At 34.8% G+C, this 17,625-nt stretch overlaps 1 protein-coding gene across 1 annotated transcript in view; it reads left to right on the top strand.

Moving 5' to 3' along the window:
- The window catches only part of LOC118189391 (uncharacterized), a 307,097-nt gene that overhangs the window by 107,742 nt on the left and 181,730 nt on the right, over positions 1 to 17,625 (top strand). Inside the window, exons 24-25 of the mRNA XM_085826350.1 lie at positions 15,997 to 16,104; positions 16,202 to 16,309. Coding sequence (XP_085682476.1) covers positions 15,997 to 16,104; positions 16,202 to 16,309 — 216 coding nt within the window. The remainder of the gene's footprint in view (positions 1 to 15,996; positions 16,105 to 16,201; positions 16,310 to 17,625) is intronic.

The following is a 17,625-nucleotide window of genomic DNA, read 5'->3' as shown; positions in this document are numbered from 1 at the left end:
TTTCCTCATAATTCCCATACTTATCCTCGCTTATCAATGTTAATAAATTTGACGCTTTATCTCCTAAAAGGTAAATCAATATTTTGGCCTTATACTCATCAGGGACACTTTCATTGATATAAGCTCTTTCTAACCTGGAGAAGAAATAGTCCCAGCCATCAGCTCTACTTGGAACCTTTACTGCTAATAATCTGATTGTCCTTGTTAACCCTTCTGCTGATCTTTCCTTCCCATTCTCCCCTCGTTCCGGGTGTAGTACCCCTATTCGAGTAACTGTCCTGACAATCTATCTTATACTTCTCAATGGCAATCCTCTCCTCTGCCTCTAACTGTAGTTTATATTCCTTTTCTTGCCTTTCCTCCTTTGCCTCCCTATCTGTAATGATAACAGTCAAAAGATCCTTTGCTACCTGCTCCGCATAGCTTTCACTAGCAAGAATTTTTTTCCCTCAAGTCCAAAATTCTAAATGTAGGCAACACTTGAACACCAAACTCTTGTGCAAGGGCGACTAGATAAGCCTTTTTAGATTTGGCCCAAAATGACGTTATGCGACTTTATGTTCAACTTAATTAAAATATCAGGAAAATAAAACTAAATCTCCTTACATAAAATTATACATCAAGTTAAATCCTTAACTTCTGTTGAATCATAAACACATGCTAACTGCATTAAATATGCACAACATCCAAATATTCAATAAATAAAAAGCATGTATGTTTATATATAAGCATTTCAAAATTAATGCAATCATATCTCATAAATAAAACACAGGCATTGCTTAAATTAATGATCATTCACTCATATAATAAAAGATAAATGCACTTGCAAGGTAATTCAAGTCTCATATGATAATCACACTGATAATTTTTGTGTTATAAAATACTTGTCAAAGTGTACCCTTACATTAACAGCACAATTTTTCATAAACACAAAATCATAAATAATAGACTTAACGAGAGAACCCGGTAGAAGATAACTATTCCACTTAATAGGCTTCGCAGCATTTGTAAGGAATTCACTTGAGCTTTTTCCGAGTCGACAAATCTACATCCGGCCAGCTGCCACCACTGTCAAGAACGATCTCTAGACCAATTCATCTTTGTCGGTTCGTTTCCATCCACTTATGAATGTCATTAGTCAACTCTATTTGCAGGAAATAAACTGGGACACTTATGCAGTTTAACAATAACATGAGCTATATTTTAATTTTGTAAATACATATTATCTTTTCACAAAGTATTGTTTTTATTCACAATTACATTAAATGCACAAGTAATACATTGCACCTTTCAGTTCTTAACAAAAAAAAAACTCTCTGAATACAGCCAAACTAATTTCAATTTTTTCCCACGAGCAAGCCGTCCTTCTCGCATCAAGCACGCTTTTTCTTCTCTTTGCCAGGTTTTCTCCTCTCTCCTTTCAGCTACAAATCGTTGGCTTGACTATTCTTCCGGCAGGCTTGGTCGGTAGCATCCCCTTACCGAGTATGTGCATGAAACGCCCCTGCCAAGAATGAAATTTGTCCTTTCCTTGGGACGTATTTCATTAATCAGTATCCAAGCAAATTTTCTGTACATTACTTTTACACAATACTAACCTTGTACAGTATTAAATAAAACAAAACAGAACAAACAATAAATGATTACAACCATACAAAAAAAACAAAGAAAAAGAAAAACAATCAAATTATATTACTCATATCATATCTGATCCAGACGTGAGAGCGCATCTGCACTTTGGTGCTGGATCCCTGGCCTATGACTAATCCTCAAGTTCCATTTCTGCAATGTCAAAGCCCACCTCGTCAATTTGGGACTTCAAGGAATAGTTTCGTTCAAATATCTGAGGGTTGTGATTCGTTATAATTTCTACCTGAGCCCCATAGATCCATTTATAAAATTTATTCAGGCTAAATAAGACTGCCCAAGCTTCCTTCTCAGTGCTTGCCCAATTGCTCTGAGTTTGAGACAGCTTTTGGCTTGCAAATGCAATAGGACAATAGCTACCACTCTCGTCTATCTGGGTTAAACAGCAGCCTACCGCCAAATTGGATGCATCACAATGGATCTGAAATGGCTTTCCAATATTTGGCTTGGCCAGAGATGTCACTTGGCACAAAGTATCCTTTAATTTGTTGAAAGCATTCTGTTCTAACTCCCCCCCCCATAGAAGAATATTGGCATACCTATTCTTAGTCACCTATGTCAATGGTGCCGATATTTCTGCATAATTGGGAATATAAGATCGATAAAATCCCATTAATCCTAAAACCGATCTCACATCTTTTTTTTTGTGACTGGCCTGACGAGGTTTGTAATTGCTTTGACCCTTTCTTCATCAGGACCATGCTTGCCTCCTCCAATTATATGCCCCAAATATTTGATTTCTTTAGCTGCAGAAGCACATTTCTCCAAACGTACAGAAAATCCTAATTTTTCTAAAGTGTCCAGAACCAGAGAAATGTGTTTCAAGTGTTCCTCAAATGTTTTCGAGAAAATCACCACATTATCTATATATGCCTGAGCATAATCACTATGACTCTGCAAAGCACAATTCATTTCCTTCTGGAATGTCCCCAAGGCTCCTGATAAGCCAAAAGGCATTGTACTACACTGGTACAGTCCATTACATGTTGCAAATGCAGTCAAAGGTTTGTTCTTTTCATCCATTCGGATTTGCCAATACCCTTTTCGAAGGTCGATGCTTATCAGCCAGTTTGCTGCACCCGCCACAAAAATCAATTCCTGCATGCCTTTCATGGAAAATGTTGAAGTTTTTGTTACAGCATTCAATAATCTAAAATCTATACACATTCTAACTGTAGCAACTTTTTTCGCCACACAAAATATAGGATGAGCAATTTCTGACTCAGAAGGTTCAATAATTCCTAATTCTAGCAACTCACGTGTCTGCTCATCTACTGCTTTGCGGTATGCCATGGGTATTCCATAGCAGTGGGGTTTCTTCCTAATAGCAGTAGGAATAAGTTCGATCTTGTGTGTACGTACTCGTGCTGGTTGCACTGGACGTGTAAATAATGTTTGATATTTCCTCAGTAGCCCTAAAATTTTACTCCTTTGGACTGAACCTAAATTAGACATTTCTAATCCTTCCAGAGATTCAGAAAATCTCTTTTCTCCCTTGTTGACAGGTGTAGATTCAATTTCCCCAAACTCTTCTTCCCCCTTCAAGATAACATTTACTGCTTGGGATCTAACTATATGTTAACTTCCTTTTGTAGTTAAATTAATCACTCGTAAAATGGTTGTAAAAGACAAACATTTATTTGAAGATAAATCTTAATAACCTATACGTAACGTATTCGTAAACGTACATAACATAACAAACGTACTTACTGCATCGTACCGTTAAACATTTGAAGCGTATATCATCTGAAAGTATATTTTTAAAATTATAAATAGAACGACATCCAGAAATTAGCTGTTGCCATTTTCTCAATAGATATGTTGTCTAATAACAATTAAATAATTTACAATCGTTCTTATATTCGACCATCCTGACTTTTCAATTGTTCTCAATTGAACCAAATCTTGTCATACATTAAAGAAACAAATAAACAACAACAAAATATAATAAGTAGGTAGGAAAAAAATAAAATCAAATATAATTTTTAAAAAATTCTATGAGTCCTATACAAAGTCTCTATAGCGCAATGGTTTGCGCACTATTCCCTTGGGCCTTTTAAGTTCGCCGTTAACCTCGTCATTATCATCATCTTCTGTATTTCTGGAAATGATGGCCTCCGAAGATCTGTTTTTAGCACGTGAATCAGCTTGGTGGGGCTTTCGACAACCCATTTTTGATCTGTAAAGTGGACAAGATCTAGAGCCTTGACCGCGTGGCTGCTGTACTTCGTCATTTGCTTCAGTATCTTTACTAGTTGCTTCTCCTTCCATTCTACTTTGACTGCATTCAGTGTCATTCCTATGATAGTGGGTTTTGCTATTAAAGCACCTTTGATGAAATCGTCTAGGAGTCCAGTGACTGTCTCTTCCACCTCCTGAAACTCTTTCTTCGTTTTTTCTTTCATTTTGTTCATCTTCACTTCCATCACGTCCAACGTTTCGTGGATGTCCTATGGATAGATAACCACAATATTGCCTGAAGTAAGGATAACGTAATTGCCTTCGTACGGGCCTTTGAGGTTGTAGTTGCTGCTTATCATCTACATCCTCTTGGCTCTGACTAAAGACAGAATCACTTTCGTCATTCTGTCTTTGCCTTGGCATGAAGTCATTTTAGAGAACAGTTGGCCAGAGTGACGATTTTTATTTGCAGCATTAGGACTATTTTTCTCTAATTCACTTTCCTCAAGAGCTTTAAGGCAGACTCTATTTATTTTTTCATCAATTTGGAGGTTACTAAATATTTCATCTTCTCTATATCCGAAGTGAAATCTTTTTCCTATTCTGACATAAGCGATGTGAGGTAGATTAAGTCATGTCCGTCCGATGATTAGATCAACTGGCTGTGCATTATCAGGTACAAGGTATATATTTATGCCTTGGCCTTTTACATTGTCAACTTCAATATCGGCTTTAATCATTCCTATAGAGGTCACTACAGGCACCCTTTGATTTCCAAAACCGTACAATTCATTCATAGCAGGTTCTGGTTTCACTTTAAGTTTCTGAGCAACTGAAGTCCTTAAGAGACAACAAGAACACCCCGTATGAATTAAAGCCTCTACTTCTTCAGAATTATTCAGTTTTGCTTTCTTCAAATATGAATTGCTCTCTTCTATATTTTCGCCAACTTGCTCAACAGAATAATTTTTATCATTTGAATGATTATTTTCAGCTTTAGTAACACAATTTTTAGCTTTATGACCTGTTTTATTACATTTTCGGCATGTTACTACTGGTTTGGGCAGCGGACAGTCCCTTGAGTTGTGTCCAAAATTATTACAGCTGAAGCATTTTGGTTCACCTTTTTCATTATGTGTAATAGGATAGTTTTTTTTTTCGTTCATTGTAGCAACTGGACCATCTTTAAAAGAGTTTCGTTTGTCGTAAGACCCTTCTTTACGCGGTTGTTTATTGTTGAAAATGTCAATAAAATGTTCTTTTACTTCTGGAGACATTTTACGTTTTATCTGATCCGCTACAATAAGGTCGCTAAGTTTCTCAAAAGTATCTACTTTAATTCCGCTTATCCATTCATGAAAAAAATTTCTTAACTCATACGCAAAATTCTTCCATGTGTTTCCTACACTTTTATTGTGCGTAAAAAATTTTTGGCGAGATTTTTCAGATGTCATCTTGTACCGTTTTAATAAGATCCTTTTAACTTCTTTATAATCGTTTGCAATCTCATCGGTTTCTCTGGCGATTAACTGAGCAATATCATACGGCAATAAGCCAAACAAATGAGTAACCCATGTATTTTCGGGTATTTCAACTTGTTTAGCCAAACGTTCAAACATGATTAAATATAAACTGATATCATTCTCGTCAGGTTTAAATTTTTGCATCAAACGATGAAGCTCTAACTTTGGATTCATGTGCGTACCACTAGCATTTTCATTGGTGCCAGAATTTGTAGATCAACTTTCTGCTTTAATACGTAGTTTTTGCAGTTCAAATTCCATTTCATACTTTCGTTTTCGTTCCTCATATTCTTCTTTTCGTTTACGTTATTCAATTTCTTCTTCACGTTTTCGTTCTTCAATTTCTTCTTTTTCCTTTCTTTCATTTATTATAATGTTTAACCATTCTTTGGCGCATTCTTCATCGTACTCTTTGCTAGCCAAAATTATCTTTTTCAAATCGCTCATTTTATGACTCTCATTTACATCTTCTCCCAATTCTTCAGCTAATATTCTTAAATCGCATTTCATTGCCTTACCGAAAATAGACATTTTCGTACTCATTAAAATGCAAATTATATATATATGCTATTTTTATTAACTTCCAATTAGACAACTTAGTAGAACACAATTATTGGTATTTTATAAGTTTGTTTGACGTTCTAAATATATTTAAAAATTTAAAGAAAATAATAAGCTCTCTTTCCAAAATGATAAAAAAATAACAAAATTAAATTCTATAATGATTATGTTACATCAATTAATGTACATACCTTGAAATTCAAATTCTTTTCAATTTATTTACGTAATAGCAAATTCTTGTAGCTTTAGGCTTAGGTTTCAGAATAATCCCGCTTCTGATTTATGTTAACTTCCTTTTGTAGTTAAATTAATCACTCGTAAAATGGTTGTAAAAGACAAACATTTATTTGAAGATAAATCTTAATAACCTATACGTAACGTATTCGTAAACGTACATAACATAAAAAATGTACTTACTGCATCGTACCGTTAAACATTTGAAGGGTACATCATCTGAAAGTATATTTTTAAAATTATAAATAGAACGACATCCAGAAATTAGCTGTTGCCATTTTCTCAATAGATATTTTGTCTAATAACAATTAAATAATTTACAATCGTTCTTACATACATAAGATCTAATCTTACTCTGATAAACATGTCTTTTGTTTCCATCGGCATTTGTACTACACAAGAGTGAGAACTTCTCTATTCCAATATATTTGGAGGACCCTGCCACCTAGCATAAAGCTTGTTATTAGAATCGGGAGTCAGGACTATCACCTTATCTCCCACCTTAAATGTTTTTATGGTAGACCTTAAATTATGATAGTGTGCTGTCCTCTCTTGTGGAATTTGGACTGTGAGCTTTGCTTGCTCCGCTGCCTTCTCAAACCTAGCCAGGCCCACAACACATAAGGAATTTGCAAATGCCACCCTCTACCTTCTTCTCTGATGACATGATGCAACATTCTTTTTAAAGTACCATTAAACCGTTCAATTAATCCATTAGCTAGAGGATATCCAGGGGTCGAAAATTTAGGACTAGCCCCTATTCGTCTCTCAAATTCTTGAGTCAAATCTGCTTTAAAATTTGTTCCATTGTCACATGCAATTACATTTGGAATACCCGTTCTTAAAAAATATATAATAACTCCTCACAAGTCGACTTGGCGGAAAGGCCAGTTAGAGGTATTGCTTCTGTCCGTCTGGTATGCTGATCAACTAAACATAATATATACTTACGACCCTTAGAACTGGGAGGATCAATTGGACCTATCACATCAATGTTTACAATTTGGAAGGGCAGATCTGGCCTCGTTACTAGGGTGATTGGTGTCTTATCAACAGTTTTAATTGGTCTAGTCAACTGGCACTCTTTACATGCTTCGCAAAATTTCTGAACGTCTAGCCTCAGATCTTGCCAATAGAAAGAGTATCTAATTCTCTCCACAGTCTTCTTTACCCCCACGTTTACATTAAACACCGAGCAATGTGCTAACTGCAAGACTTCCTCCCTTCGACTCTTAGGTACAACTAATTGCCCCACATTTTCCCAAAGAATTTTGTCCTTACGAAAGAGAAAGTTATCCACTGTATAATAATTCCCCTTTCTTTCTGAGCATTCTCTCATGCTCCTACCAGAGATTCACAAGTCTCATGCTCTCTTCTAAATACATCCGCTCTACATAGTCTTCCTGGCTGAGGTTTTTGGCTTTCAATTGATTCCACCTTCCATTTCTCATTGAGATTCCTTTCCATACTAGTGTTTCCTTCTAGTTTCCCTGTGTTTACCTTCACAGACGTTTCCTTTCTCCTAACCTCTGGGATGTTTGTGGTTTCTTCAGGTAAGTTTTCCACCCCTTCACCTGTGTCATATAACCGACCTCCTAACATGGTGAATATTTCCGGAGGAAGCAACACCTCCTCTGCCAGCGATTCTGCAACTGCACATAAAATCTCTTGATGTGTGACATTGGTACATTCTCCTACAGTGATACTCAGTGGAATTCTTACCAAAGGGCATTTAACAGCTGGACCAAATATACCTTTCAAATATATACTCGATCCTTCCTCCAGTCGGAGACTTTTGGTTAACTCTTTCTTAACCACTGTAATTTCCGTTCCTGAATCAATGATAGCCTTCCCTATTGTTCCATTCACACTAATAGGAACCCTTTTCAACTTACGTAGCTTATAGTTGTTTACATCTCCTGACTTCCTCAAAGGATCCACACGAGCTGTCACAACTTTGTCCTCTAGGATATCATTATCCTGATCGTTTTTTAGCCAGTTTACCCTGGTTTTATGCTTTTCCTCATTTCTGTTATACTGCCTAGAAACTTTAATCTGAGGACAGTGCCTTTTAAAATGTGAAGCTGAACCACATACAAAACATGTTCGTTTCCTGTGGTTTTCCCTATGGCTTCTGACCTATGCTGACTTCCTCGTCTTTCTTCGACCTTAAGTTCCTCACCTACTGCCTGATTTAAAATCTTAGTTTCACAAGCTTCCCTAGGTACGTTGTTGGCCTTCCCTTCAGCCGCAAAGAATATGTCACACTCCTTTCCAAGCTCTCTTGGCTTGAACCACAAGTCTTTCTGCCTTATACATATGTGTACTGCAGTTTCCGTATCAAGGGTCTGGTAGATTTTGTCCGCTAGCACCAACTGATTAAGACCTTCAAAGTCTGTCACCTCCCTTGATTTCACATAATTTTCCCACATGAGAGTAATTCTAGTAGAAAACTTGCCAAAAGTCTCTTCTGAACTTCGTCTTGCTTTTCTGAGATTCTCCAGGTATACCTGAGGTGAAGGTTTAAATTCTTTCAACACACTTTCCTTTATTTCCTCATAATTCCCATACTTATCCTCGCTTATCAATGTTAATAAATTTGACGCTTTATCTCCTAAAAGGTAAATCAAAATTTTGGCCTTATACTCATCAGGGACACTTTCATTGACATAAGCTCTTTCTAACCTGGAGAAGAAATAGTCCCAGCCATCAGCTCTACTTGGAACCTTTACTGCTAATAATCTGATTGTCCTTGTTAACCCTTCTGCTGATCTTTCCTTCCCATTCTCCCCCCGTTCCGGGTGTAGTACCCCTATTCGAGTAACTGTCCTGACAATCTATCTTATACTTCTCAATGGCAATCCTCTCCTCTGCCTCTAACTGTAGTTTATATTCCCTTTCTTGCCTTTCCTCCTTTGCCTCCCTATCTGTAATGATAACAGTCAAAAGATCCTTTGCTACCTGCTCCGCATAGCTTTCACTAGCAAGAATGTTTTTCCCTCAAGTCCAAAATTCGAAATGTAGGCAACACTTCAACACCAAACTCTTGTGCAAGGGCGACTAGATAAGCCTTTTTAGATTTGGCCCAAAATGACATTATGCGACTTTATGTTCAACTTAATTAAAATATCAGGAAAATAAAACTAAATCTCCTTACATAAAATTATACATCAAGTTAAATCCTTAACTTCTGTTGAATCATAAACACATGCTAACTGCATTAAATATGCACAACATCCAAATATTCAATAAATAAAAAGCATGTATGTTTATATATAAGCATTTCAAAATTAATGCAATCATATCTCATAAATAAAACACAGGCATTGCTTAAATTAATGATCATTCACTCATATAATAAAAGATAAATGCACTTGCAAGGTAATTCAAGTCTCATATGATAATCACACTGATAATTTTTGTGTTATAAAATACTTGTCAAAGTGTACCCTTACATTAACAGCACAATTTTTCATAAACACAAAATCATAAATAATAGACTTAACGAGAGAACCCGGTAGAAGATAACTATTCCACTTAATAGGCTTCGCAGCATTTGTAAGGAATTCACTTGAGCTTTTTCCGAGTCGACAAATCTACATCCGGCCAGCTGCCACCACTGTCAAGAACGATCTCTAGACCAATTCATCTTTGTCGGTTCGTTTCCATCCACTTATGAATGTCATTAGTCAACTCTATTTGCAGGAAATAAACTGGGACACTTATGCAGTTTAACAATAACATGAGCTATATTTTAATTTTGTAAATACATATTATCTTTTCACAAAGTATTGTTTTTATTCACAATTACATTAAATGCACAAGTAATACATTGCACCTTTCAGTTCTTAACAAAAAAAAAAAAAACTCTCTGAATACAGCCAAACTAATTTCAATTTTTTCCCACGAGCAAGCCGTCCTTCTCGCATCAAGCACGCTTTTTCTTCTCTTTGCCAGGTTTTCTCCTCTCTCCTTTCAGCTACAAATCGTTGGCTTGACTATTCTTCCGGCAGGCTTGGTCGGTAGCATCCCCTTACCGAGTATGTGCATGACAGTAATATCATTAAGTACTGGTTTTTGGTGTCATGTGGAATTCAAATAAACAAATTAATTTTTCATTAAAAATTTTATGAATCAAAATAAATTTGATAAACACATTAATATCTTGTTTAATTCTCGTGAAGCTACTGCTCATAGAAGTCAAATCTATTCACTTTCACAGAACTGAAACGTTTAATTAACTATATACGGGCTGTGGAGCGCTCTGCTGAACATTTTCCACAGCTCTCCGTACCTGTACTCGTATTAATGAGTACAAGAATGTACATAACAACCATCAGAATATAAGAAATTAATATCTTTTGTATAACTATTATAACCTAATAGTAAAATAAACGTTAGCGCAATAAGCGTAAAAAAGTGAAACTCATTAAATAAATTTGATAAACAGTTATGAAATTCATATTATTAATGAAATGAACAAACAAACTTTCTATCATTACTGATAATAAAAAATACAAGAAAATGATACCAGTAAATAAAGAAATGCAATAAATGGCTATACATCAACTTAATATGTTTTAAAGTTCAGATTTCAAAAGGATTTACAAGCTGAATAAATCTTCTAAATTGTCTTTTGAGTGTAGCAAGTTCTCACACGTGAATTTCTTCCAGTTGGCACATCTTCAACGATATCCATGTCCTAAAACTTTTGCTTTTAATTGATCCTTTTACAAAAGCAATGTCTTCTTTTTTAACGCTGCGCTCAGAAGATTTAAAAAGGATGATTGTTTCTTAATTGCTGTAAATACTGTTCTTTCCATTCAGACCATACCTGCTTAAGAAGTCTCGTCTGATGGAGTTTCCTCCTTGTTAGAGTCTCTTTATGGCCTATTATTGAAAGAAATTCTGTTTCACTAAGCTTTGTTCCCAATTCCTGACATGACAACTGACAACTGACATTTATTTTTATTATTTAGCTTTACAGGTTATTTCATATACTTTATTATGCATTTTCGAAACTTTCCCACCAAATTTGTCGGTAAAGCTTCTGCATTTAATCAACTGGGTTCCTTTGAACACTTTCACATCATGAATAATTAATCTTGTTTACTTAAGGGGACTCATACACATTAAACCCCTCATGATCTTCGAATATGTGACTGTTGCAAGAATTGGGATATTTTATTTATTTTAAAAGCAATTATTTCGAACTTTTAACAGCGGACTACATAATATAGCTGCTTTGGAAACTAGTAACCAGAAAGTTTGTGTTGCCACAAATATTTTTGTAATTTAATCCTCTTTGTGACACAATATTTCGCCATGTTTCCACATTGCGCGCATGACATTTTAAAAATGGCTAATGGTACATACTTCAAATGTTATGGAATTCTTTATATGGGCACTATTTTCTAACTGAACCAACAATCTGATGAATATTTTAATACTGAAACATTTTATGGACGAAAATATTACAAATTTTGTTAATAAAATTTATTTTATAAACTCAACTCAAAATAAAACAAAAATTTAACAGGAAATTTTTAGAATTTTAGGTTTACAGTAGTAAATGTTATAAAAGCCATATATTAAACATGGAATTAAATTATGAAACAGAATGTTTTAAAATGTGCGCGCAAGTTGGAAACATGACGAAAAATGTTGTCATAAAGCGGATTAAATTATAAAAATATTTGTGGCAACACAAACTTTCTGATTACTATTTCAGAAAGCAGCTATATGATGTAGTCAGCTGTAAAAACTTGGTAGTAATTGCTTTTAAAATAAATAAGTTATCCCAATTCTTGCACCAGTCACCTATTCGAACACTTTATGAGTTTTAAGGTGTATGAGTCCTTAATGATATTAACTTTCTAATCTCGCTCTTCCTAATGCTATCAAATTTGTAAGAAATTAAAAGCGCGATTCTGTAAAATTTTATTGACCATGCTTCTAGCTTAAAATACTTACTTAGGTTCATATTTATAACACTTAGCTGTTGCATAATGTTTAATTTAGAAGTAAAATAATCTTTAAGGTTTTGTTTTATTCAAAACGGAATACATTTTTGCAAAATCTACATTTTCCAGTCTTCATATCGAAAACGTTGCTGAAATGTAACTCTTATTTTCTAACCGCACCTAATAAATGATTTGGATCGTGCTGGAGTTGCGCGAAGGCATTTTGAGTATTATTTATCGGAATTGGATGGTGCCTATTTTAGTACACTGTAAAAATATGCCTTTGAATTTCATTTTCCTAATTATTTGTGTATAATATTATGTACTCTGCTTCGACAGTCGCGATGTATAATTATCAATATTATATGTTACATTAATATTTTCTTCTAAAATGAAACTTTTCTCAATAGATGTTAAAAATTTAGAAATTTTTCTTTCATTTTTCATCAATTTTATATATATTTTTTTATTATTTATTTTTCGCGGTTTTGGTTTAGCTGCATAATTGTTGGTGTCCTTTTTCTGTATACCTAAGGGCATTTTTGTGGTGACCCCTTTCCTTGACTCTCTATGCAGCTGCATATGTTGCGTAATGGTTAATCCAGCCTTATGTGTATTTATGCATATTCAGCTAGATGTAGCAATTTACCAGGCGTAACACATTTTATAGAGTATTTGTTTATAAAAACTGACACCAGTTTAAAATTCAAATGAAATAGCCAATCACATACGTTATTTAAATCGTCTTATTAGTTCCACCTAATAGTGATGTCATTTCTTTTCCAGTAGTTTCGTTGACAGGCGATTGTTTGGTTAAAGTTTACAATTTGGTGCCTTTGTTTATTGGCGATTATTTTGGAGGCCAAAATCGGCGCCAGGAAGGCACAATTTCAAGATTGCAGCTACTCAAAACCGAAATAAGAAGTCAAAGAATTGCGTAAACTCTATGTTACTGTGCACATCGATCAATTTTTACTTAAAAAATCAGAGAATTGCACAAACTAGACATTGCACACTGCCTTAACTTTGTCCATGTACACATCAATTTATTTTCATTAAAAAAATCAGGAACCTAAAAGAAAGTTAAAACTATCATGGTAATCAGAAATGAGGTTTCATCCCCAAAATGTGTCGCTAATCGAAGAGGCACCCAATCCTACACTAGAGCTGATTGTTTCTCAACTATCGTCCTTGGACTACAAATGGTCCTTTTAGATTTCCAAAAAAGATTTTCAAAAGTAAATTTCAAACCAATGATGTATATCACTAAACAGCTGAAAATCTGAGATTCTGGAAACTACACATAGCAGTATTAGATTTAGACTCTTTAATATACCGAACAACAAGAAGCAACTTTGCCGGTTCTTGAAGAAAAGCTCGAAGGCACATGACGTATAAAACTCCGGACGTGGGAAAATCTCTGAAGATAAACGGAGGAAGCTTAAAAAGGAGTGGCCCCAAACGAAGTAGGGCAGAGGAAAAAGGTCACCGTATATGGTGCCATCTCTCGATGCTAGATTTAACTAGATTAGTCATCTTTTTCTGCTGCAGTCTTCCTTTTCTTGAATTGTTCAACAAATGTTAGTAATCTGTTGATAACACCTTTAATTTTGTCAAAGTCCATTGCTGAGAGTGCAGAAGAATCGTTCGGCACAGTAGTTATAGGAGCATCGAATTTCCGAGATGAAACAGTTTTGTTATAGTCCTTGAGCAACGTAGAAGCTTGTTCAGCAGTACGAAGTTTAGGAATTTTGGGATAAAATTCTTTTAAGAACCAGTACCATCGGTCATAAAGGCAAAATATTTACGCATTAGAGTAAATCAACGTCTCACTTAGTCTAACCGTAGTAATAGTTGTTTTTGTTGTTTGACTTCGGAATTAGCATATTAATAGTGTTAAAAGCAAAGTCATAGGTATTATGTGTAGATTTCTCCCAGTCGTAGGAAAATACTCTAAACTTAACCTGAGTACCAAGAGGCACATCTACACCACCTGCATTCGGCCAATACTCTGCTATGCAGCTCCTGCATGGAGTACGGCTACTAAAAATCAACTACACCAATTGTAAGTAATACAGAATAAAAAGCAGTACGTAAATTGTTACGTATTATTACTGATTCCCGCTATCTTATTCGAAATAAACTTTTGCACAGAGACTTAAAACTTGAGACTATTCCAGACTGCATCCAAAAGATCCAATGAACAATTCTTTACCAAAGCCGTACATTGCGATTTCGTGAATTATTCTGAAGTGTTTAATTATGAAGGTTTTTTGAAGATCGAAGCATCCGGCCACTATCAGCTCACACTTTCATGGGTAGAGACGACAATTTCATCATTTAGTTCCTCAAATGTCTATACTCCCAATCCATCTGATTATTACTTTGCTGTTTCTAAGCTATTTGGATGTAGTTCATTAGAAGTTGTCGTGACTGAAGTTCTGTTGTATTATACGTAGAAGTGTTGCATTAGTTGTGTTGTATTGTTAATTCGTTGTCTAGTTTTAGGTAGAACTGTTGTATTGAAAATGTGTTGTAATTTTCGTAGTTTGATTCTGTTGAATTGTATTTTGTATAGTCACTGAAGTAAGTTTAGTATATTGCATTTCTTTCGTGTTTATCATTGCACCTGTGTTAGGATCCTTATGGAAAACTCTTTACTCTCGTCCCTGTTGAGATCATGTCAGATGCTTTGATCTTGTTCCTCCTTGGTACTTCTTTCCTTTTCCTTTACTCCGTTTTCTCTTCAGAGCTAGCCTCCACATCCAGAATTCTACATGTCATGTGCTCTAGGGCTTGAAGTCAAGAACTGGCAACGTAGCGCTTTGCAATATCTCGGTAATATTATCAGTCTAAGTCTAATGAGGCCACGTAATTTTTTTCACATCGGTCATAAGTTGGTGTATCATTTATATCAGGTGTAAGTCAGCTGACCCTGTGGACTTGAGGAACAGCCCATGTCCGTATCGCTGACATCTGAAACACATCGTAGTGTTTAGATTGCTCCTACATCTACGAAACTTGACTCGGAGATCGAGTAGAGTTTTCTTCCTATAAATGATCGTACCTTCGTCTTTTCTTTTGAAAGAAGGAAGAAAACTGGGAGTTTAACAGCAATACTGTCGACTTTCCTGGTGAACTGTGATACGCTGATAACAGGAAACCCATCTTTGTTTAGCTCCGCCTTGATGTCATCCAAAGGCGAATCATCCGAAAACCACAAATAACTAATTTAAGTGTAGTATCTTTCTTCGGTCGGAATGCGCTAAACTGCAACTCGTATTTCGTCAGAACAGCAAATGCTCGATTTGTATGATGTGAAGAGTCGAAAATTAAGGTTATTTTATCCCTAGTCAAAACTTCTACATAATTCTTTACACCGCTTTTGAAAAAAGACCTCTTAGATCGCTCCATTTGACCTCCGCTGTTGGGCAGAAAATGGAGGGAGTTTTTCGTTCTTGGATTCAATCTCAGGCTCCGTAGCGGGCTTGACATTTTTATCATCCTTTTCCTTTTCAACAGCACAGTCTATGGGCTCTGCGGCGAAACCCACTGCTCTGGAGCCCTTACCCACATTTATAAAGATACGAATATAAAACATAACCCGATAGGGTATGTTTTATATTCGTATCTTTATACGATTTTGCTTTTCTCTATTTTTCTTTCTTCTTTCCCTTCTCTTTCTAAGGAATGACCACATTTTCATCTGCCACACTTTGCATCTAATTTATTTTGACTTTTACTGTGAACATCTGCACACCCGTATGTTTGCTTATAGCTTCAGCATTTAAAAAAAAAATAATTTAAAATTAAATTTAAAAAATTGTGAATTCAACATTTATCTTTTATGATTCAAATAATTTCTCATCTGTGTCTGTTTTTCTTAGATATTTGCGATACAAATCCGTGCAGAAATGGCGGCTCATGTCACATGGTTAACGAAGACTACGAATGCAAGTGCAAATCACCTTATTCAGGAACGTTGTGTGAGAAAGGTGTTTCATTTTAGTTTAACATCTAAAGTAGAAAATTTTAATTACTTTTGTTTAAGAAACCAAAAGTTCGTTTTATGTAATTAATAGAGCATTTCAGATCCCTGTATGTCAAACCCTTGTCAGAACGGCGGTACATGCTACGTTATTGAAAGTGGCTTTACATGTTCCTGCAAGAAACCGTACTTTGGACTTTTATGTGCAGAAAGTAAGTGGTAACTTTTAAAATTAAGAAAATAGCTTTTATTACTAAACAGTAAATCTGTATGATTGCTGCGTGCACTGTTGGAAAATGCGCGTGCACTTCGAATTTTCAACGCATATAACCTTTCTCACAAATATGTGTACTTTAAGAAAGAAATTTTGAGTTTTGAAAGTTTTTTTCCTGTTTTCGGGAAATTTCAGGAATTTTGGATTAACAAACTCAGACTTAAACAATGTGTTACAGCTATTAGAAATAATGAATTTTTATCTTTAATGCTCCAAAGTGTTTCGCTCAGCAAAACGCAAAATACTTTTAACTTTGAAATTAAACCTATTTGTTGTTGATTAAAAAATTAAGCTATTTAAAGTCCGCCAAAAATAAAAATAGCTATAAATAATCTATCTATCTATGTATATATATTACTTTTCAATAATGAATCCGATTCTTTCAAATAAAAATAAAAGTATTTCAAGTTATATCTAATTAATAAATTTTATGTACCCTGTCTATTCTTTTAAAATTTATAAAGTACATTTCTAAATACATTTGACACATACTTTATAAATAATCTTTTAATTTTACTGCCGATCACATTTTATGTAAACATATCGTTCTTTTATTCTATTTAAGATATTAGATGCAGTGGTCTTTCTTAGATAAAATCATGTTAATAGTTCGTAAAAAATGCTTCACTTTTAATATGTTTGCTTGCATCTACTCACTGTTATGAAATTATCATTAAGTCCTTTTAGTGTTTTCCGATATTCTTTAAGAGAAAGTCGTCAGAATTATTAGCATAGATAGAAACATAAAAGTAATTCTGGTATAGAAAAAAATGCATTTGATTGCTACAGTATGAACTTTGGATAATCATGTAGTATGCTACCTACAACTTTTAATAAGATAGTTATTTCGCAGAGGATGCAAATAAAATGATACTTTTAAATTGTAACGTGCAATAAAATGGCAAAATATAAAAATGACTAAAGCAATAACAAATTTTAGAGCAGCTATCTATAAAATAAACTAAACCTCTGAAAGCGGTATATCGCATACTACACGATAAAATGAACAACCAGCGACATAAAGTTGTGAATCTTCTGTATCCTACTGTGGAATACTTTGATAAAAACGAAGACAGAAAGGAAAAGACTGATATTTAAGCTATCAAATCGGCGCAACCAATTATATACAGAAAAATAAATCAACACACCAAATATAGTTGAGAAAATCCGCTGCAAGGCTCCGCTGGGATCCACAAGTAGCCAATAAATAAGTTCATCTTCGCCAATTCCCGCTTATCGCTCTGAGTCACGTGA

This window comes from Stegodyphus dumicola, chromosome 11 (genome assembly GCF_044657685.1).
Source record: "Stegodyphus dumicola isolate Sdum_Otavi_A_Nest chromosome 11, ASM4465768v1".
In the NCBI taxonomy this organism is placed as follows: Eukaryota; Metazoa; Arthropoda; class Arachnida; order Araneae; family Eresidae; genus Stegodyphus; species Stegodyphus dumicola.
The sequence above is the reverse complement of the archived record's forward strand: the minus strand, read 5'-3'. Positions and strand labels throughout refer to the sequence as shown.